This window comes from Globicephala melas, chromosome 3 (genome assembly GCF_963455315.2).
Source record: "Globicephala melas chromosome 3, mGloMel1.2, whole genome shotgun sequence".
Taxonomy (NCBI): Eukaryota; Metazoa; Chordata; class Mammalia; order Artiodactyla; family Delphinidae; genus Globicephala; species Globicephala melas.
This window is the reverse complement of record NC_083316.1, coordinates 104355464-104379392: the sequence shown is the minus strand read 5'-3', so window position 1 is coordinate 104379392 and position 23929 is coordinate 104355464. Positions and strand designations below refer to the sequence as shown.

Sequence of the window (23929 nt, the reverse complement as noted above, 5' to 3'; positions counted from 1 at the left end):
AAATGGAGCACAGAAAACATACAGAAAAAAGTAAATTTCCCAGAGCTAAACAAAGACCAAGACTTTAAATGGAAAGGACCTGCTTATAACAACTACAATGCATAAGAGAATATCCATACCTAGACCTATCACCATGCAATCCCAGAAAACCAGGAGAAAAGAAAATTCCAAAGCTTCCCGAGAGGCAAAGCAATTACCAAAAGAAAGTAACTGTGACTGGCATTAGGTAGACATGAACAACAACTGGCTACTAGAAGACAACGGGGCAATATGATACTTTCCAAGCTGTAAGGAAAAATGTTGAACCAGTATTCTATACCTAGCCCAACTATTCATCAAGCATGAGACAAAAATCAAAATTATTTTCAGATACACGAGACTTGGAAAGTCTACCTCCTGCCATCATTTCTGAATAAGTAACTTAAGGATGTTCTCCAATAAAATGAAGGAAGAAACCAAGGAACTGAAAATGTATGATACAGGAGGAAACCGGGTCTAAATCAGGTAAATTCCTAGGACGTCAACTGCACATCATGTCTTAAGAGCAGAGAGCTTAAGGGAAGAAAGTAGCCTCATATAATAGATATTATGATTAGATGTCTTTTAAAAGTTTGAAGATATGCTAAAGGCAAAATTTTCTTTAATCAGCAAGAAAAATGGAAGGCTATTTAGGAACAAAATTGTACAAAGAAAGTCAGGATTGAAATATGAAAGTAAAATGTGGTATGTTTTGAGGAATTGATGGCACATCAGAAAATAAAATACATCTAATCCTAATAGATATATATGTTCAGGCTCTCTCTATATAGTTATATATAGATATTTATCTATCTATAAAATCCCAGTACACTACCTGACATCTCAAAGAAAATTGTTTTCAATTGTCAAGCCCTCAGACAGGCCTCCCTTAACTATACCATCCCTTCACCCTGCTGTATTTTTATTCCCCTAGTATCTGTTATCCTAACATTATATCACATTCACTGATTTCATTGATTCTAACACATATATTCTTCACTTTTTAATCTTGATGAAACCAGCATGCATTTTACAATCCATGCAGAGCATTTTACAACTACAGTCAGCCAGGTGGCAGTCTTGTTACTGTGTGAAAAACCTTCAGTGGATACCTTCTGAAAAGATTATAAAAGCACCAGCATCAAAATGTTTCAGATTAGCTGAAATACAATTTTTATTCGCTTGCTGGGTATCTCCCCTATCATCAACATAAGGGCAGTAACTTATTTTTTTCAAATCTCTGTATCCTCTACATAAAACAGTGACTGGCAGGTAACATACTTAATCTGTGTCACACTTTAACATCTCTGAAAACAGGGTGGGTCCAACAGGATGGATCCTGCATAGTTGGCCCTGAAGTTTTTCTTCTTAGTGGTACATGTGATAATGGTGAATCATATAAGCAATGGCATCCAAGATATGAAGAAATTCAGTAATGAAAAGTTTGGAGGAAGATGGAGACAGTAGTGAGTGAATTGACCCATTTCAAAAGACGACTCCAAAGATTAGAAAATCCAGGAAACAGAAACATAAGCTTATTATTATTTTTATTTTGTGGAACTAAATACTCAAAGAAATAAAAACAAAAAAGGCTAAATGTGATTGTCTCCTGGAAGGAGGCAAGAGACATCGTTTTTCACTATAAGCCTGTCTATACAATTTTTTTTTTTTTTACCAAGTGCACATATTCTTTATGAACCGTTTTTCAAGTATTTAACAAGATGGGGAAGTTGAGATTCACATACTGAAAATCACAGAGACTGAGACAGGAACATTTACACGGAGACAGAGAGACATTCAGGGGAACACAAAGTCAAAGTCAGAATCAGGTATCTCCAGAGATTTCAACTGGCAAGAGGGGATGAAGACCACCGGAATTCTGGAGGCAAACCGAGCAATATTCTAAAGCGTGACATCAACACTAGCTGCCTACTGAGGATAACTATGCCATTTTGCTCATCAGAAAGGCAAGGTAGGATCGGCAAAGGCTTGCTAGTTTACCCGTGTGCCCTGAACTGAAAAATTCAGACCCTCTTATGTGAAAAAATTACAAGCTCTCCCTCGCCACAACTCTCCACGTTTACACAACACCCTTTCACCTGCCCTGGCCTGTCAACATAAGGACAGATGCGGGGACTGAGCTGGGTCTCCCCTACACCCGAAAAAGCAAATGACTATGTCTGGGCGATACAAAAGCTAGGGGAGAGGACTGCTGCGGGAGGGCAGGCGGTTCGTCTATCCGAGAACGGTGGCCAAGACGTTAAAAAACCCAGCTTGCGGAGTCCGGTGCAGAGAAACACCCAAAGACCGCTGCCTGTCTCGGCATAAAGAAAGGACACCTTTCCCCAGAGAAAGCTAACCAGCTTGAACACCCAACTTGCCCAGAGTCGACAGTGGCGCGCAGTTCAGACTCCGCCCCTCCCTCTTCGCCCAAGGCAGGCGCAGAAAGATCGCAAAATGTCACAGGGCCAAGACTGAGCGCGCCAAAGCGGGACCCACCCCCGGGAGACCGGGACGCCGGAGGCAGGTCCCTCCCCTTCCTCTCTCCGCCCGCGCAGAGCTCATTCATTCTCCAGGCGGGCAGCCGGTCCTCCCCGGCCGGCCATTCCTGCACCGCAAACCCACCAGATGCTTTGTCTCGGGCCTGGCCGGAAACCGGGGCGCGCATTCGAGCGCGCGCCCAGACGCCACCTCCCCGCACCTGGCGCCCGCCCGATCTCCGCGCGTTTAAAGCCTTCTGGATCCCGGGGTCCGAGGCCCGAAGCCGGTCGCCTGTCGCTGGCGGCCCCAGGCGCGCACTTCGCCGAGTCCCACTGGGTATCCAGGATCGGGAAATGTGCATCCCGGTCCCACCATCACTACAGCTTGAGACCCCCGCGCGACCCCCGCCCCCGCTGAAATACACTAGATTCTTTCTCCTTCTTAGAGACCGAGACCCTGCCCCTTCCGAAGGACGTGAGCACCCCGGCCCTCGCCCTCCCGCCCGAGCTGCGCCCCCGGCACTCACTTGAGGAGCAGCTGGTCGTGCTCGGCCTTGAACTTGCCCAGCTCGATCTGCAGCTTGGCGCGCTCGCGGGCCGTGTCGTCGAGCGCGCGTCGCGCGTCGGCCAGCTCGGTCTCGTAGAGTGCCTTGAGGCCGGTGAGCTCGCGGCCGCGCACCTCCTCACGCTCCGTCACCTGCAGCTGCAGCGCGCTGTTCTCCGTCTCCAGGCTGCGCACCTTGTCGATGTACACGGCCAGCCGGTCGTTGAGCTCGCGCAGCTCCTCCTTCTCTTGCAGCCGCGACAGCCGCGTGGGGCTCAGTGGCGTGGCGGGGCCGCCGGCGCGGCTGCCCGTCCGCTGCTGCACGGGGGTCGCTGTCGCCATGGCGATCGGCGAGGAGAGCTGAGCGCTGAGGCCGCGGGCAGCGCCGGAACACGGAGGGGGCGTCAGGCGGAGAAGCGTGAGGGAAGGCACGAACCGACGATCCGCGCTCGCGGAGAGGCAGACGTCGGGGGGAAGGACGAAGCACCTGGGATGGCGGGAGAGGGGTTACAAGCACAAAGGGCAAAGGGGGAGGACTACGAATCAATTAAACGTAAAACGTCCTTTGTAAGAAAACATGCACACACTCACACACGCGCGCGCACACGCTCAGGAAATACAGGGTGAGGGTGGCCGGGAGAGCCGAGCAGAGTCCGCGCGCCGCCGCCGCCGCCGCCGCCGCCGCCGCCGCCGAGTCTCCCGCCCGCAGCACTTTGTTTCCTCTCAGGCGGCGCTGAGCCGCGGGCGGGGTGAGGAGGGCGGAGGGGCGGGCTGGCTGCGAGCCGCTGGGGGCGGAGGTGGCGCGGGCCGCGGCGCCGCGCTCCCCAAGATGGCCGGCGCGCTCCGGCGTATCCACGTGACCGTCGCTGGCCAATGGAGGGCCGGCAACTCGGGGGCCGGGCCTGTAAATTCAAAATCTGGCCATCAGGCAACCGTCGGCTCGGCGCGCCCGGCTGGGCGTGGCTGGGGGCGGAAGGACTGAGGGCTGTGGGGAGGGGTGCCGGAGACTGCTCGAGCGGCGGCTTTGGGCTCCGCGCCGGCCGTGCTTTCCCACCAGCGCGCGGGGACCGCTTATCGGGTCGGGTCGGCGGATGGCGGGAAGGGGCCCAGAGGCTTCCGGGGCGGGTCCGTGCCGCCGCCCACACCCGGCGGTTCAGGGAAATTCAAATGTAAACGTCTCTAACTGACACACGCACAACTCGTAGAGCCCGGGACGACCGCGGGCGTTGTAACCTTATACCCGCCCCGCGGTGAGGGTTCGGAAAACGGCCTGGAGGCCCGGCCGCTGTGGAGTTATGTAATGAGCGCTGGTGTCCGAGCTTCAAGACCAACTGCGTGCGGGTTCCAAGTGCAAACCTTTATTTTTCTCTCAGGTGGAAAACGGTGTAGCAAAACACCTCCTCCCATCAAATTGACGCACGCGTGTCTTGAAGCAGATGGATAAAGACCACAGAAAAGCCAGTGCTGATGGGCGGTCCCCGATCCGTGTATTCCTTAACAATTTAGGGCTTTATAAAATCAAAACCACCTCACAAGTGATATGATTAACATGTTACTAAGTAAATAGCACAAGCTCTTCATGGTCATGCTTCACTAAAATCCCATGTATCAAAATCGAAACTTGTGAAAACTTAAGTAGAAATGCTTTTTGCTTTGAAAAGGGATTCCCCTGAAATGTAATTGACCACAGTTCTAATAGAATGTCCATCAATCCCTTTGAAAACTTTTAAAACTTTTAAACTTTTAGACTTAACATTTATTGAAGTTTACTATGTGCCCTGCCCTGGGCTTTTCGTGGATTATCCATCCACACATTCTGGGAACCAGATTCCTTCCATTTGAAAATGTATCCACGTAATAGATGAATTTCCTTACAGCCGCCCGGCAGGCGACAAGACTGCCTTTGAACCCAGGCGGTTTCAATCGCCTCCAGAGCCTCGCCCTCAACTATAACCTGGAAGGCCAACTCAACCCTTTAGGGACGCATCGGTAGAGTAATTACAGGTTAGTTACCTTAATAATGGCAGAAATGAAGACTAGAATGTTTTCTTTCTTTCTTTCTTTCTTTTCCGGTACGCGGGCCTCTCACTGTTGCGGCCTCTCCCGTTGCGGAGCACAGGCTCCGGATGCGCAGGCTCAGTGGCCATGGCTCACGGGCCCTGCTGCTCCGCAGCATGTGGGATCTTCCCGGACCAGGGCACGAGCCCGCGTCCCCTGCATCGGCAGGCGGACTCTGAACCCCTGCGCCACCAGGGAAGCCCTAGAATGTTCTTTAAATATTAATCATGCACATAATTAGTGAAGGGCAGCGGTTGAATATCATCCTCCTTGAATTTCCCGGCTCTCTATTAGTGATGATACTCTTCTTGTTAACGGTTCTATTTCCTACCCTGTTTGTTATCTAAAATACCTCCTTCCTTAACGCCCTTGACAATTAAAAAGTTGAAAAGGGGTCTTCCCTGGTGGCTCAGTGGTGAGAGTCCGCCTGCCGATGCGGGGGGACACGGGTTCGTGCCCCGGTCCGGGAAGATCCCACATGCCGCGGGGCGGCTGGGCCCGTGAGCCATGGCCGCTGAGCCTGCGCGTCCGGAGCCTGTGCTCCGCAACGGGAGAGGCCGCAACAGTGGGAGGCCCGCGTTCCGAAAAAAAAAAAAAAAAGTTGAAAAGGTTCTTTTATGAAGTTGGTGTTAGGAGTTTATAAGTATTCAAGTAAAGTTTTAATAACTTAAAAGGACCTTGAATATCTAAATTACTTATAAAGAAATGAGGCCTAAAGAAGGTGAGTGCTGTGTCCAAGGTGGTAGAATCCGGATTGCAATGTAATTCCAGTCTTCTTGAGGCCCTTTCCACTACACTGACAGCTTGGCTTTCACTCCATACCCTCCTTTTACCTCAGACGTTAAAAAAATATATTTGGAAATATTTGAAAATTATTTTCTCTCCATTTTTGAAGACTGTATGTGAAATGATTTCAGGCATGATTTCTACTGCTCTCAACCCCACTAAGCTTTCCCTTGAAAGCTTGAGAATCCCTCAATCTCATTGTTTTAGGAAACTCAGATTATATCCTATTAGCTGAAACAACAAATACACTGGAGTCAGACGGTTGGGGATTTGCTGTTGATAGCAATGTAACTTTATGGAAGTTACTCCTCAGTTTCCTCATAGGAAATGGGGATGATTCCTACCTTGCAGGGGTTTGCAATAATTAAAGTAATAGGTGTAGGGTTTAGACATAATATGGGAAGGCTAAATAGTAATCCTTACTCATAGTAATCCTGTGTCTCCTACCAAAAGCAATGAAAAAAGATGGAAAACCTCTTAGCCTTAGAATTAGGTACTTGCGCAAACATTTGGTCAGGCACTTTACTAAATGTAAACTTCTCTTATTCTCTTGGCTTTTCCCAAGCCTAACTCCGTACCTGGAATAAGGCCTATTTCATCCCTGCTCTTTCATACTAAATGTGCCCAGCCCTCTTCATTTAAAGAATTCCTGCAATCCCATTACCACCACTGTTTTCCCCAATAAATGAGAAGTAGCAAATACTATATGAGTATGGTGACAATGCTCCTGCATATACAAAGACAATCATGATTTCAAATATTCTGTCTGATTTTTTTCTATAAACCTTCACTTACTTGTCAGTGCACATATTCTGATTAGTGGTTAGGCCATATATATTGCCACCAAGCTTCAACTTCCCATGGCATCACTTACGTCTTTGAAACTCCTCCCAAAACACACAGCTGCCTCGCTACATGCAGCGAATTTATTTGACATTTGCCCTACTTTCTGTATGTCTTATGGATCTGGGACAAAAAAACACAGGATACCTATCAGGTCTGGGCAGAAGGGACCCAGACTAGGATGGGGGTAGGTAGGAAGGGAGAAGAGAAGGAGAGACTGAAAGCTAACAAGTAACCCAATTTTGTCCCAGGAGAGGGGGGAGACAGCTGGCAGTTAGCTGAGTATACAGTGTAAACAAATGGGGAAGCTAGGGATGCGGTCCAAAATGAAGAAAAGTATTGCTAAGCAGTGTCTCTTTTTTTAACTTGTATCTCTTCAGTATATGTTTTCTGAATATTTGAATGACGAAATAAATTAATACATGGTCTTCCACTAGACCAGATTGTTTCTATTTAATATACTTTGCAAAGTTAATACTTTTTCTAGGTATCGTAAAAACATAAAAATAAATCATGTTTTAGAAGGTTCAGTGACTATCCAGAATCCACTCCAACTCTGATAAAATATTTGTGTTTTAAAAAGAGCTTAAGAGTTTTAAAGGGTATTTATCACCTTCAATAGCGTTCTCTGAGCGTAGCCCCATGAAGTTTATACACTGCTCAAAATTGTTTTCCAAATTGCTTGTTAAAATCTGGATACACGGCAAGAGTAGGACTGGCAGGATTATTTTAACTCAGTGGTTCCATCTGACTGATCGCTTGTGATTTACTCAAAAAGAAAAACCAATTTGCACTTTTGTATTTTAGTTTTATTTTATGCCAAAATATGCTCATAAACCTACATTTTATTGAAATTATTTTTAAAAGATATCTTTCAAGCATTTGTTAAACTAAACTATGCATCTGATTTTTAACAGCTTTTTTTTAGTCGTACAAAAGTATGCCCCTTCACCCTGTATTCTGCATCTTTGCCTTTAGAATGGTAAAAATAACAAAAAAGACTGGAGTCTAAGTGTAGAGTTTACATGTAATTCAGCTGTTTCTGCTCTGATTGGAACTGACCCCACTCAAAGAGTTTTTCATGAAAAAACAAAGTCTTTAGTCACTTTATCTGGATGTATGGTTTATCCCTCCCAATAACACTTTAATTTATTCATTTAGTTCATAGATTATTGAGGTAAGACTTTCCTTGCCTAAAATATCTTCCCCACCAGTCTTCCTCTGTCGCTTTGCCTGAAATTTCCCCATAAAATTTAGTCTTTTAGGTCAATCTAGAAAAGTAAGGGCACTGTTTCCAGACCCCACAGCTGAGTTCAGGAATGCAGAGGAAAAAGGAAGTTACATCATTTGCACAGTTGATATGGTAAAGTAGAAGAATGAAGTTTCAACCAGCTGTCAGGATGTTCTTTTCTTCTTCCTCATTACCACAATTTTGGGGTGCCATTCTTCCCAGAATGGCATGGTTAAACCAGAACTAAAGATAATCACACCATTCTCAGCTTTTAAGTTCAATAGCGTTGACATTGGTATAAGAAAAGATTTGAAAAGAAGTGTAATCTGGCTAAACCAGTCCCCTCCACCCCATTTCCCATCCCTATCACCCCAACCCCAGTGAATGCCTCCTGGCTGGGAAAGGAAGGAGAGTTTGAAGCCAGATGCACTGTGGGAGTCATGGTCCCTTGTCCCATTCCTGAGCTGAGTTGAGGATAGGGGTGAAGGATCCAAGAGTAGAGATGGTTTGTGCCTCACAACAAAGTCTCTTGTTTCCTTCTGTCTTGAGGCAACAGAACAGAAGCCAGAGCAGCCTTCCTTAGAACGATTGTAGACAGCAGCCTCAAAACAATGGCAACAAGGGGTATGAAGAGCAACAAGGGGAGTGCAGAACAGCCTAACCTTCTGTGATTGTTAATGTTATGTGTTAATTTAGCTGGACCACAGTGCCCAGATATGTGGTCAAGTATTATCTGGACATTTCTGTGAGGGTGTTTTAGATGAAATTAACATTTGAATCAGTGGACTTTGAGTAAAGCAGATTGACCTCTGTGCTGTGGGTGGGCCTCATCCAATCAGTTGAAGGCCTGAAAAGAACAAAAGACTGATATCCCCAAGCAGGACAAAATTTTAACAGCAGACAGCCTTCAGACTTGAATTGCAACATTGGCTCCTCCTGTATCTCCAGCCTTCCAGCCTATCCTGTAGATTTTGGACTTGCTAACCTCCCTAATCACACAATCCAATTCCTTAAAGTAAATCTATCTATATATACACCTCCTACTTGATCTGTTTCTTTGGAGAACCCTTATGTACACCTTTCCTATGCCCATAAGAAGAATGTGGAGGAGCTAAGGAAAGCCAACAGATTGAATTGAGTGAATTGCACAGGGACGCTGCAGACTGAGCTGGGTGAACTGGCCACTCAAGGCATGGTGGAACTGCAGACAATTCAGCAGAAGCATTGAAGACAGACGTGACAGAGGCCAACGTACTCAGGAACTAAAAGAAGTCACATATAGAAAAGGCCAGCACAGAATGGAGACAGAGCAAAACCAAGAGGCAGATGGCTCTCCCTATGGTTGGTAAGAATCTCCTTGGACTTAAAATCAATCTAAGGACAGAAAGGATGAGGTGAAAAATCTTTGGAATATTAAACTCGAATATAATTAATATATAAACCTCAACTGGTCCACGCCACTGGGAGATTGCAATCCCATCATCAGAATGGTCTCCTTCTAGATCTCTTCACACTGCTTTTCCTCTCAAGTAGGCTTTATTCTAACATGAGCTCTCACCACAAGGTTGAAAACCTGGCTTCTAAACACTGAAGCCAAAGTTCTACTAACTCACAATATAACAAATCTCAGGAAAACTGATTTGCCTCTTTGGGTCACATGCCCAGCCTTGAATGGACTGCTGTGTCCAGAGCTAGGATGTACTCTGGTTAACCAAGTCCAAGCCCAAAATCACCTGTTTGACAGTCAGGGGTGGGAGAGAGTCAGGAGTCAAGGCTGGCCTCACCAGACCATATAGGATGGGATTCCACCAGCAATGAAGAGTTCATCCTAAACAGGAATGAAGGGATGCTAGACAAAATAACCCAGCATATATCTACCTCATGGAAGGACAGTAAGAGAAATAACATAAATAGTGCTCTTCTGGCCTAAAATTCTCCATAAATTTGCATATTAAAAAACATTAAAGTAGAAACTCTTAAAGGTTCAGGATACCTAAAAAGTCATGCCCATTTTCTCACTCATTAATCCATGCATTTATTCATCAAACATTTGTGGAGGACTTACTACATTCAGAGCAAGGATGACTGAAGTCCACGCATGATCCCTGCTTTGAGGAGCTTGCCAGTCCAGTGGTGGACAGGCAAACATTCATGTAAATAAATTCTGCCTCCCAGTGCCCAGTACTAAAAATAAGGCATGAACAAGGTAGTGTAGGTTCAACAAGGACCAGACAGGCCTCTGAGTTGGGAGGAGGAAACCACTCGCAGACAGATGATCCCTGAGCTGGGCTGGTAAGAATGTCAGTCTTCAGGGACTGGCAAATGGATCGGGTACTTAATGGAGACCTGTAAATGGCAACCCACATCTCCAGGGAGAATTAGAGGGAAACCCCAGATGGAATCCTTAACCTCCTTGTGGTGTGCTTTTTATTTCAAACCACACTGTGTAGGGGGTGCTTCAAACTAGGAATTAGTAAGGTGGTAAGGGAAGCAGATTTTAGTCAACAATCTTAACTTTTTTTGCTTGTTTTTATTTTTATTATTTTTTAAATTTATTTATTTTTTATTTATTTTTGGCTGTGTTGGGTCTTCGCTGCTGCATGCAGGCTTTCTCTAGTTGTGGCGAGCAGAACTACTCTTCATTGTGGTGCGCAGCCTTCTCGTTGCGGTAGCTTCTCTCGTTGCAGAGCACTGGCTCTAGGCAGACTTCAGTAGTTGTGGCACACAGGCTCAGTAGTTGTGGCTCACGGGCTCTAGAGCACAGGCTCCGTAGTTGTGGTGCACAGGCTTAGTTGCTCCGCGGCATGTGGGATCTTCCCGGATCGGGGCTTGAACTCGTGTCCCCTGTATTGGCAGGTGGGTTCTTAACCACTGCGCCACCAGGGAAGTCCCAACAATCTTAACTTTAAACATGGCTTACATTAGTCAAGAAAATGGAAAATTGAGGAAATTACCATATAATTAAAACATTACTGAAGCTGAGTCGTAAAATAACAGTTATGCCTTTTGTCTAAAGCAAAACAAAAATAGAAAACCAACTAAGCAGGAAATTTTATTGAGTAACTCCTGTGTGCAAAGTGCAGCACCACATGCTATCAAAGAAACTTTTTAAAGTATGAAATGTGGTTCATTTCCTCCATAAAGGTATTGTATTGTGTGTGTGGAAATGAGATGTATACATGCGAATAATTAGGTTAGGAAACTAAGCCATGAGTGACAAAGGCCCAAAGGAATGACATCGATGACAGGTGTCAAATCTCTGGGGCTGCTAAAATTTAGAGAATGAAGAAATTAGAGAATGAGAGGACAATGTGAAAAAAGAGGATTTAACTAGACATTGAAGTAGAGAAAGTCTTATCCAGTAAGTGATTTGATTTATAAAAAATTGTCTTTACAGGGTCTTCCCCAGCAGTACAGTGGTTAAACCTCCACGCTTGTGCTGCAGGGGGTGCGGATTCAATCCCTGGTCAGGCAACTAAGATCCCACGTGCCACATGCTGTGGCCCCCCCCCAAAAAAATCTTTACACACAGTTTTTCAGGAATAGCACTATCCCATAAAGTGAAATGATTTTATATTTTTCATGAAATATTTGTATTTGTCTATGTTTAGTACATATATTAGAAACTGGGCAAGACTTATCCAGAATTTGGATACCCACGTGCTTGGGATTTAACAATATCAAAAATATTCTGTTAAAGTCACTGAAAAGAGATGACATTGAAAAGCACTTAGTGACCTCTCTGATTTACATGTATAGTGCGTAAAGTAGGAACTGAAACTTTCATATATTGCTGATGGGAGTGTAAAATAGTACAACCACTTCAGAAAACTGTTTAACTGCTCCTTATAAAGTTAAAAATGCTCCTACCCTGCATTCCAGCAGTTCTATTTCCAAGACAAATGAAAGCACACGTCTACTGAAAGACTTGCACGAGAAGTCTGTAGTACCTTTATTCAAAATAGCCCAAACCGGAAACAATCCAAATGCCCATCAACAGAATAGACAAATAAATCATGGTATAAGCAATTAAAAGGAATGAGCTACAGTTACATGTAACAACATGGATGAATCACACAAGCATACAAAGCATACAAAGCACATTTTATGTGACTGGTTTATATGAAATTCAAGAACAGTAAGTGTAATCTATGTGAAAGAAGTCAGAACACTGGTTGTCTACTGTGGTGAGGACTGATTGGAAGGGGACATTGAGGAACTTTCTGGAATGATAGGGTCATAGGTACATGGACAAATACAGTAATCAAATCTCATTAAATTGTACACTTCAGATCTGTGCATTTCACTATATGTAAATTTTACCACGATGAAAACATAACCTGGTCTATTACAGATTAGATTTAAAAATTCATAAGGTGTACTTGGAAGCTTTTTTTATTCCTTTTTTTTTTTTTTTTTTGGTAAGTGGATACCATTTCCACCTTATTTGTGGCTTGAATTTTAAATTTTCTGTGGACTCTTCATTTTTTATACCTATGCTATAAACCTGTGTGATTTCTTCAGGAGTCAGAAATTATATAAAACGTTTTTTTTTAAGCCTATGACTTAATCAGATTTAAAAGATGTACTTGAGTGGCTTCCCTGGTGGTGCAGTGGTTAAGAATCCACCTGCCAATGCAGGGGACATGGGTTCGATCCCTGGTCCAGGGAAGATCCCACATGCCACGAGCAGCTAAGCCTGTGCACCACAACTACTGAGACTGCACTCTAGAGCCCGTGAGCCACAACTACTGAGCCCGCAAGCTACAAATACTGAAGCCCGCACGCCTAGAGCCCGTGCTCTGCAATGAGAAGCCCGTGCACCACGATGAAGAGCAGACCCCGCTCGCCACAACTAGAGAAAGCCCGTGCACAGCAACGAAGACCCAACGCAGCCGAAAATTTTTAAAAAATAAATAAATAAAACATGTATTTGCGTAATGGAGCCAGGTGTTAAGGGTGAAACTGGTGACTTGAAAAGAGCTACTGCCATTTTTGTCTTAAAAAGGTTGGAATATGAATACTAAAAAACTGAGAACTTAATAAATTTCTAAAGAAAGAAATAAACCTAAAACAGTAGTTTCTACCTATGAAATTCTGTTTTTTACTACTATGTTTGTTTTATAAGTTGACATATTTGGACACTGATCATCCTATTGATCAGATACAAATACTTATTTCTAGTAATCCAAGGACCTAAATTCTTTTATTAATGTAACAACTTTCTAAACAAAAAAGACACACCACAAGTTTAATTAAATAAGGATAGAGAAGAAATTTTCAAAGGGGATGAGGATAAGGGAAGAAAAAAGGGAGTTATCAAAATCTAGGATAGCAAAAAATATTACCTATTGTTTTTTTTTTTTTTTTTTTTTTTTTTTTGCGGTATGCGGGCCTCTCACTGCTGTGGCCTCTCCCACTGCAGAGCACAGGCTCCGGATGCACAGGCTCAGCAGCCATGGCTCACAGGCCCAGCCGCTCCGCGGCATGTGGGATCTTCCCGGACCGGGGCACGAACCCGTGTCCCCTGCATCAGCAGGCGGATTCCCAACCACTGCGCCACCAGGGAAGCCCTACCTATTGTTTTAATAAACATATTTAGAAGTTTGACTAAATCTTCTTGGCCAGACAGGCTTTGTAAAAGCTGTGATTCTCAACTGAAGGTGGGGAAGGACATAAGGCACCCTGTTTATAAGGGGCTTTCTCAGGTTTGGGGGGGCAGATGAGATTTTTACGCTTATCAAAAGAGATCGTGGGATGATAAAGTTATGAGACACTGCAGTGGAGAACGTAGAGGAAGCAAAGCACATAGCTCCTGCCATTGGTCTCACTGGGGCTCTTGAGTTACATCCAGAACCATACAAGCCTGTATACCATTACATACCTGAAGTAACTAAGTCAGACAACCCACCATGACACCCATGACTGCAGAAAAGTTCCGTCACTGTGACTTTCATTTGGAAAAGTCACCCTGTGATAACTTGAATCAACTCCTTCACAAGGTTTTCAGAAATGTATTGTCATTTAAAAGAAATTGGTTTCATTTCTCTAATCTTAACTTCTTAGTTCTTTTCATTTACTATATACTTCCTTTAAGGGATTTAAGTTGGGTTGATCTCAAAGTGAGGGATGTAGAAACAAGATCTCAACCGTCATAGGGAAAAGAGAAGTTACAGCGATGAGCCCAGCATCGTTATTTTTAAAAGTAAAGTGAATCCAAAATGTCTGTTTCACCCCAAAATAATTTAAATGTCATTCCTCCTATGAACCCCCATGGCATGATCATCTATAGCAGTCACTCGGAACCAAGCATATTGCTTTTTGGTCCATTATTTTGACCAAATCATAAGATTCTTTAAGGTAGGAGAATTTCCCTGGGGGACAGTGCAAATGATGAAGTGTTGTCACTTTTGTGTCCACAACTCCCAAATGGGAGTAGAGCAATATACAACAATGGATAATCTAAGTATCCTGGCCTTTCACCAATCTCTCATTTCTCATAATGGGTCTACCTCATCTAAGAGGAAGTGAGCAAAGAACTCTAATAAGCATGAGTCAAGAGACACTCGTAAAACTTCCCAAAACAATTATTTAAAGACTTTGTAAGAATTCCATTTGGAAAACTTCTTATTTTCTATAACTTTTGCCTGAAAATAAGAGTCTGATCCATAATGTTTATTTCTGTGATTATCTATTATTGATAAAATAGTACCAAATATAGTAAATAACAATATGTAATATAAGACTTTTTCTCCTTAAATATGAACAGCCTAATTCAGTTTCAGGTTTACTATGTCATCTCAAATGCTTCCAGCAAACTTCGTCATGAAGAAATTGGAGGAAATCAACGACTTGACCACTTGATTTTTTTTTTTTTTTTTTTTTTTGCCACACTGCCCAGCTTGTGGTATCTTAGTTCCCCAACCAGGAATTGAACCTGGGACCTCAGCAGTGAAAGCACGGAGTCCTAACCACTGGACAGCCAGGGAATTCCCTAAAATGCATATTTAAAAAATTGATGCTAAGCAATGAGAAAGAGAACCAAAGATGTATCACCTGCCCCAAATGGAATCTACCTAACATCCAACACGTTGCTAGATCTAAAACATGTTCAGCCCATAGGATAAATATCAAATACAAGAATAAGATACATGTGTCACATATTAGCAAGTACAAGGTGAATGTGAAGTTTGAAAATTTGGTAGAAGGGAATTGCAGAATTGTACATTAGGATCAAATTAATGCTCTGTTCTGGATTACCAGCAATATACTATTTCACTTCCCATTTGTCTTTGAAAGCTCTGAAAATGATTTAGTGTGAGAGAGTTAAGCAGTTGAAGACCTGGATGCCAGATCTCTGTCTGCCATCGGGATGGGGGAAAGAAAGAACGTGGAGACTACTTTAGAGGAAGAGTAGGCTGACTCCACCAACCACTGGACACATAAAACAGAATATTGGGGGGACCAATGGAGATACTGGGGTTCAGGTAGAATAAAGGCAGGACAGTAGAGTCAGGCATACCCAAGTGTGTATTCTGCTTAGTCACTATGTGACCTCTAGCAATTAACATCTGTGAACTTCCATTTCCTCATCTGTAAAAAGCAGAGAAAGAACTACCATGTAGGGATGTTGAAAAAATTGAATATGTTAATGTATGTAAATTATATGTTACATAGTCAGTACTTAGTAAATATTTATTCCTTTCCCTTCCTCAAAAACAGGTATCAGGATCTTTACTTCCCAATTTTGAAAGCTATTTAATTTAGCATATAAAGCCCTATACCAGCACTGAGAAAAATCCATGCCTGTTACAACACCACATTTTCAAAATGTTAACTGTTTAACTTTGTCATGCTCACTAATATTTATCTTGTATAAAGTCAATAATTATACAAATATTGAATAGTACATATAGTGGTTGACTTACTATAACTTCATTCCATTTAATGAACTTTCAGTGAATATCATTATGGCCAGCTCCAGAGAAATTGCAAAATGATCAAGCCACAATCCCTGCCATACAGAAACTGCTGGTGTCCAAGGAGCGAAGTCAATGCTAGTACCTCTGACACGTGCCCTGCTGAATCTTCTTACAGTTGTCTATAAGCCAACCTCTCTCCAAACACAAGGTGCTATGGTATTGAGTTTGAACTTCATAGCCGGTTTTATCATTTTATCGATTATCTTTTAGATATCCAGACACAGTTTGATTAGTTTGGATTTATTTTTTTTAATATTTATTTATTTGGCTGTGCTGGGTCTTAGTTGCAGCATGTGGGACCTAGTTCCCTGACCAGGGATCGAAGCCAGGCCCCCTGCATTGGGAGCGTGCAGTCTTAGCCACTGGACCACCACCAGGGAAGTCCCTTGGACTGAGTTTTGTAATAGAAGGAACAAATCACTTTCAATTGTTGTCAAAATATGAATGCACATATACTTATTGCAAAAGATGGAAGGAGATACAATCTATTTTTCTTAGATACATATAACATTTAAATCTAGATTTTTCCTTTGTATGCTTCTCCGCCACTTCCACATTTTGAAGAGGAAAAAAAAAGTGCATGCTTTCTGGGGCTTCCCTGGTGGCGCAGTGGTTGAGAGTTCGTCTGCCGATGCAGGTGACGCGGGTTCGTGCCCCGGTCCGGGAAGATCCCACATGCCGCGGAGCGGCTGGGCCCGTGAGCCATGGCCGCTGAGCCTGCGCGTCCGGAGCCTGTGCTCCGCAACGGGAGAGGCTACAACAGTGAGAGGCCCGCGTACAGCAAAAAAAAAAAAAAAAAAGGGGGGGGGGGCATGCCTTCTGCCTGACCACAAGGTTCAACCACTACTGCCTGCTGGACAAAAAAAAAAGGGTGGTATTAAGGGTGCAGCCATCTGCTTGACACTGGCTCTGGGTGAGCCAAGGAAAGCTAATTAACGCCTCTACCCTCCCTCCTCTCCTCCCCCCTACCCTTCTCTCCATGCCTCCACCATCTGGCTGACCTTCCCTTCCCTCTCACACCAGCTTCTTTCTGCATCCTATGGCTTGGGTAGGTTAGAGACATTTGCCCGTCCCAGGAAGAGACAAGAATGGACTTCAGCAGCATCCTGGGCCATGAATTTCTAAAATTTGAAAGGAAATTACACAAATTACCTCCCCCACTCCCACCAACGGTGCTCTCTTTCACTGATGAAATCTTACTGTGAAACATCTTTTCTTCCCTGTTCAAGGAAATTGGTAGGTCTGGAATCCAATCCACTTTGTAATGGACAATAGTCTGATAGGCAAGTACCTAATTCGTACACTGAGTCTCTCTCATCAGTTTCTTTAGGGGCAATTAGTTTTAGGGGCAGAGATGGAATACGAAATCACAAAGTAAATATAGTATCTTTCACCATAAAGCCACAGGAAATGATGCGAGGGTACATTCAATGTGAAACGGCAGGGACAGCTCAAACGTCGTTACTCATTAAAAAGATATCAGGTAAATAGGACATCAATGAAGCAGACTAAGATTTTGAGACTTTAAAGAATAAATAGTCTTTGAACTAGTAAACAAACACAGACTAGCTATTAACACACAAGAAATATGATTCTGTTTACCTGAGAAATAATGCAATCTGGATAAACTAATGTTTCACTAACAAAAATCCTTGTTAACCTTGGATTTGGTTACAAAAATAACTATTTTTTTCCTGTACTTCACTCTTGTTCTGCCTTATTTTTTCTCTTTTTCTACCTTGTAGTAATACAAGCTATGTACTTTTTTTTTTTTTTAAAGAAAATCTAACGGTTCCAGTTTAAAAGAAGAAAGACAACAGAAAACAAACTCTGAAAATTACAAAACTGTAAATATTGGGTCAGAATAAGAACCTGATTAGAATCTTGAAGGTAAGCTATAGTTAAGTTTACTATAAAAAGACTTGCTCCATAGTTATATTTCAACACAATAATGTAAACTTGAAAAAGACAAAAATACTGTGAGGTTTTGATGTCAGAATTTTTACATTTCTAAAAGAACTTGCTAAAATAAATTGCCCAAGTGTATCTTTTTAAGAACAGAAAGGGAGGCCAACAAACCAGTTTAGAGGATTTTTCAAACACAGATAAAATTAAGCTGTGACTCAGATCTGTACAGAACACCAGATGCTTCCTACCTGTAGAGGACATCTGTAACTTTTTTGGTTGCTCACTCTGAACTGTCTTCCTATGTTTGGGGAATTCCTTACCATTTGAGTCTTAGCAAGAGACACTGTGGTCTGCCTCCCACTCTAGATGCTAAAAAAGCCAGCCAGCCAGCCGTTTCTTTTTCAGGCCTATGTTTAGCCAATCAGATGCAGCAGGTCCAGAATCTGACCCAAAGCAATGCAAGACTGGCGAATCCATTCTGGTATCGACCTTCAATTTCCCAAAGGCACTGGGGACAGAGTACCGTCCTACCTGCAGGGTTTGTGGATAGCAGCTACAGAACCTACTTTTACTTGGAACACTAACGACCTTCCCAGACAAGTTCTGGGCCCCTGATATGAAGCCTCCTTTGACCTAGGACCTCTAGCCTTCCCACCATTCTGTGAGTTACACAGTATGTTTTCAGTACTTTCCTTTTCTGCTTAAGTCAGAATTAGCTTCTGTTGCTTATAGTCAAGAACCTTAAGGCACACAGAGCCTCTGGAATACTGACATAGAATTTAAAAGAGAGGAACCAGGGAATGGATAACAATTTCTCACAGACGCTATATATGACTCATAAAAGAGTTGAAGGTAAACTCATTAGTGATGGGATATGTGCATATTTTCCCTTATTGTAAGTCAGGAGTGTGTGTCCAGGATACATGGGGAAAGGCTGGTTTCAGTGATAGTCTAGAAACAAAGATGGGAAGCCTTACCCCTTTATCTAGGTCCAGGCCTAGATAACTTACACAGGTTAAAAATGCAGGAGTACAAAACTGTACATGTTTTACGAAAACATAAAACAAAATAATGTACGTTAAACACATGAAAATGGTTGCCTATGGGAGTTGGAAATAGGAGTGGGGAGTGGAGTTAAAAGGGAGTGGTTGAATAAACTCATGCAAAATGCAGGGCTTCTATCTGAAAGCATCTGGCGCACATGCCTGGTGCCATTTCTTCTGCCTCTGAGATCTCCAGGAGAGAAAGAAACTCCAGCTGCCCAGCCTTTGGGCTTGGAAAGGAGCCTGCAGGTGTTGATGGGATTCACCATGAGGCTGGTGCTCCCAGCTCAGGTACCAACAGGAAGCAGGGGGTTGTAAGAACACCTGGGGTGGGGAACCATGGCAGAGGATGATGATATTAAACACCCTCTTTTATAAACAAAACTCTTTCAGTCTAGACCTAATTATACCATTGCAATATTGTGAGCAGTTTTGTTTAGGGTGATGAAATAGTTTGGAATAGACTGTGGTTATGATTATACAACATCATGAATGTAATTAACGGCACTGAATTGTACACTTAAAATGGTGAATGTGGGGCTTCCCTGGTGGCGCAGTGGTTGAGAGTCCGCCTGCCGAAGCAGGGGACACGGGTTCGTGCCCCGGTCCGGGAGGATCCCACATGCTGCGCAGCGGCTGGGCCCGTGAGCCAAGGCCGCTGAGCCTGCGCGTCCAGAGCCTGTGCTCCGCAACGGGAGAGGCGACAACGGTGAGAGTCCCGCGTACGGCAAAAAAAAAAAAAAAAATGGTGAATGTGGCAAATTTCTTTAGATTTACTTTAACACAATTTTAAAATATTAATAATGTAATATACCAAAAACCATTGAATTGTACACTTTAAATGGGTGAATTTTATCATATGTGAATTATATCTCAAAAAAAGCAGTTAAAAAATTATTCTAAGTGTTTAGGGATCTTCACTTTTAAACATTTGACACTTGGTGCTGAACACTGGTTTTTTGAACAAAAGGTTTTTTGGGAACTGAGAAATTGTTTCTCCTGTCTAATGGATAACCAGTCACTTCTCTTTCACAGCACGTTAGAGGGATATATCTGGGACAATAGTAACACAAACATCCCAAGATTTGGAATACGTCAGGGGTTTATCATTGAAAAGAAATAAAATGTAACGAATCACAAGAATCTAGCAGAGATGGACAGCTCACCTAGAAACTGGCAGCACTGCTGGAGGGAAGTTGAGAATATTCAAGAGAAAATGAAAACCACACTTGGCAGTAATTGGCTGCTTTTTTTTTTTTTTTTAAATCTGTGAGGTTTAAAGGAGAAGCTGATGGCTCCAGGCCCACAAAATGTAACACAGCCCACTTGAAAGCTCCCAGGACTGGATCAACCGCAGCTGGAAGGGTCTGAGCTGCGGCGGGAGCCCAGGCCTGCCAAACATCGCAACTGCTGAGTAGTTTTCCAGACCCGTCCCTGTATCTGCCCTGGACGTTCCTATGTCTGTGCCATCACTCATGCTGTTCCCTACACCTGGAATGTCCTTTCCACTTATCAGCAGACTTCCCAATCCTACTGATCACTCAAGGTTCAGCCAGAATAGCATTCTCTCCTTTCCTAGGGCCCAGCAGGAGGGATGCTGCTGAGAAAAACCAAATTAATTTCAAAGGGATGATTGCAGACACATCTCTCAGATATTTTTGACCAGGCAGGGCGTAGGGAATGGAGATCAGAAGTGTAACATGACTCTCATCGCTGGCAGCGGGGAGACCAGCAAAATTGTATTAAGAGAAAATACTATCCCTACTGCTCCCTACCATTCTACAAGTTTAGACTTCCTAGATCACCTGATGATCTTTCAATATCAAAGGCGGCATTTTTAAATAATTACTTATGTAATGTAGCTAGTGGTTTTAACATCTTCATTCAAAGTAATGGCCTCTCGGGGCTTCCCTGGTGGCACAGTGGTTGAGAGTCTGCCTGCCAATGCAGGGGACACAGGTTCGTGCCCCGATCCGGGAAGATCCCACATGCCACGTGGAGCGGCTGGGCCCGTGAGCCATGGGCGCTGAGCCTGCGTGTCCGGAGCCTGTGCTCCGCAACAGGAGAGGCCACAACAGTGAGAGGCCTGCGTACAGCAAAAAAAAAAAACAAAGTAATGGCCTCTCTTTACAAATTATTCTTCTATAATTAAATATTATGGGAAAAACACCTTGTATGCACATTGTTTTCTCTCCTGGTTTGACATTTAACTTTTGTTGAATTGCTATTAATTGCTACTTTTGGTGGCTTCCAAGGAAATGTTTGCATTACCTAGAACAGCTGCTTCCCAATCCTTTAAAAGTCACACCAATAAAAATAATTTTTTATTTAGGAATACAGAAGCAAAAGGCTGAGTCAACCATATCCCCAATCCCTCAGCACAGGGAGCGTATTTATTTATTCATTCATTCATTCATTCATCCGTCCATCCATCCATCCCTCTATCCCTTTTTATCTCCACTCCCCACTCCTATTTCCAGTTCCCATAGGCAACCATTGTGACATGTTTAATGTATATTATTTTGTTTTCTGTTTTACTGTAAATGTAGGGTTATTTTGTACTCCTGCATTTTTAATTTATGTAAGTGATGTCAGGATGCAGATCTCATTCTGTTTCTCTCTTCATTTCCTCAGCACAGCTTTGGAGACCCACAGTGTTGCTGTGTGCGCATCTAGTCTGTTACTCAGGACTTCTTGGAGGACATCTCCTACATTAGCACCCATCCCCAGAGACACACACCTTGATTGCACGGCTCCCTGTCTCTAAACACCTGATCATGGTAAATACTCTTGTACGTGCCCCTTGAGAGGGAACTGACGGGTCATAGGGTACCTAGACATTCATCACAATGACGTACCCTCTACTGCTCTCTAGACTGCCTACGCTCATCTAGAAGCTGTACGTAAGGTTTCCTAGAGGCCTACAATGCCACCAGCACTTGGCATGAAAATGTGAGTATTTGTACAGCACACTGGGGTGAAACAATGACGCTGCTCCTTGGAAGAAAACGGGTCCCTGGACTCTTGCAGCCTCATCCATGCAGCCTCCCTCAGGGCAGAAGCATCAATACTTCTGGTATTGATCTATTTGCCTGTAACCCCTTTCAAAGCATTTCTCTGCGGCACAACACTAATGAAGAAATGCCAGAGCAGGAGGCCTTTCCTCCCCATCTCCCACTATCTTCTTAAAAGTTAAGTCTCAGGAGTCTATGAAATGAGGAACAAGTGTTAAATTTCTCAGGGTGGCACTTACTGTACCCGCACCCCCCAGGTGTGAAGGTGTCTACAGGAAGAACCCAGGGTTACCACTAGCAGCCACCATCACTTCCAGCATTCCTTCCCGGTGCCACTGACACTATTGCTTACCATCCTGCCACAGTCCTGGACCAAATATTGCTATTTCCAGTTTAAGGAAGAAGCAAATATTAAAGACAGGACAGTCAGAGCCTCACATCAGGGGGTGTGAGGGGCAATTGGAATCCAGGCCTGCTTGACTGAAAACCCCAGTTTCTTTGTAGGCCCTCCTGGAAAATACTGCAAGAACAAAGGGCAGAAATAAGGCCTGTGGGAGAAATTAACCTTGCTTCCCTGGGGAACCTGGGAGCTATACGTAGGAGCTAAAGACTCCAAGACTGAGCTTTCCCTGAACACTGCAGATTCCAATGAGAGCATGGGTCAGTTTCTTTTGCTTTGTTACCCCAGATTACTGGGATTTCAGTCTGGCAGTTGAGGTACAAACATGTCAACTTTGTTTGGAAAAATCTGATGATCTAAGAATCATTGAATTTGCTTTGATAGATTTTTCTTTTTTCTATTTGGTGTTTTGTTTTCCTTCAGAGGTGTAAATTGCGTGACTAATGTGTTTTCACCATCTGTGGTTTGAGGTTGACAGAGGGAATAAAATAGGTACCTTTTCTATTACTAAATAATGGAAGAAAAAGGAAAAAACCCCAAAGTTAATTTTTCTAGAGAACTATAAAAAAAAAATCCCAGCGAATGCAATGATGAGATAAATAGTTCAAGAAACGACATCTTCATTTATTTATGTGAAATATAGTCTTTGTTGCCGTCTGGAGTGAGGATTTCCAGGACTCCCATGTATATTAAGTTCTGGGAGAGGGAGAAACATTTTCTTATATGTGTCTCTAGAAATGAAGACAACTTATTAACCAAGCAGGAAGTTATATTTGCATTCTTGGCCTCCTTCACAGTTTCTAATGGCACCAGGAACTGGGGATGGACCGGGGCTGACACAACCCCGTTCCTAGTAATGAAGTGTTCAAATCTGGGGTCATTGCAGGCATGCTGAGCTGTTCTCTGGATTTCCAGAAAAACATTTTGACAGTCTTTTCACCTCAGGACTTGCGTTAGGTGTATCATGTCCAATGTATCATATAGCTATGGGAAACCGACTTAGGACATTTGTGTGAGACAAAAAAAAAATGAGCCTTTAAACAAGCACAGGCTACCAAACTAGTGACTCCAACAGCTACATTTACATGTACATAATATAGGCATTGTTAATTATGGTTTTCCATCTGTATATTTAAAAAGACTGTAATAGCATAATTTCTGTGTGTTTTTTTTATAAATTTATTTTTTTAATTTATTTATTTTTGCCTATGTTGGGTCTTCATTGCTGCGCACAGGCTTTCTCTAGTTGCGGCGAGCAGGGACTACTCCTCCTTGCGGTGAGTGGGCTTCTCATTGCCGTGGCTTCTCTTGTTGCGGAGCGTGGGTTCTAGGTTCGTGGGCTTCAGTAGTTGTGGCACGTGGGCTCAGTAGTTGTGGCTCACAGACTCTAGAGAGCAGGCTCAGTAGTTGTGGTGCATGGGCTTAGTTGCTCCGCGGCATGTGGGATCTTCCCCGACCAGGGCCGGAACCCATATCCCCTGAACTGGCAGGCGGATTCTTAACCTCTGCACCACCAGGGAAGCCCATAGCATAATTTTTGGGTGTGATGAAGGACAGTGATGTTAAAATATATGTACATATGTCTATATATATATATACATATTCAAGAATAGAAGCCAATT

At 43.5% G+C, this 23929-nt stretch overlaps 1 protein-coding gene across 3 annotated transcripts in view; it reads right to left on the bottom strand.

Moving 5' to 3' along the window:
- Positions 1 to 3765, bottom strand: part of LMNB1 (lamin B1) — a 116024-nt gene extending 112259 nt beyond the window's left edge. For all 3 annotated transcript variants that reach the window (XM_060296158.2, XM_030869751.2, XM_060296161.1), the window contains exons 1-2: positions 3634 to 3765; positions 3026 to 3529 (exon numbers count right to left, since the gene is read on the bottom strand). In XM_060296158.2, the coding sequence (XP_060152141.1) occupies positions 3026 to 3384 (359 nt within the window). In that variant the 5' untranslated portion in view covers positions 3385 to 3529; positions 3634 to 3765. The remainder of the gene's footprint in view (positions 1 to 3025; positions 3530 to 3633) is intronic.
- Between the last annotated feature and the right edge of the window lie 20164 nt (positions 3766 to 23929).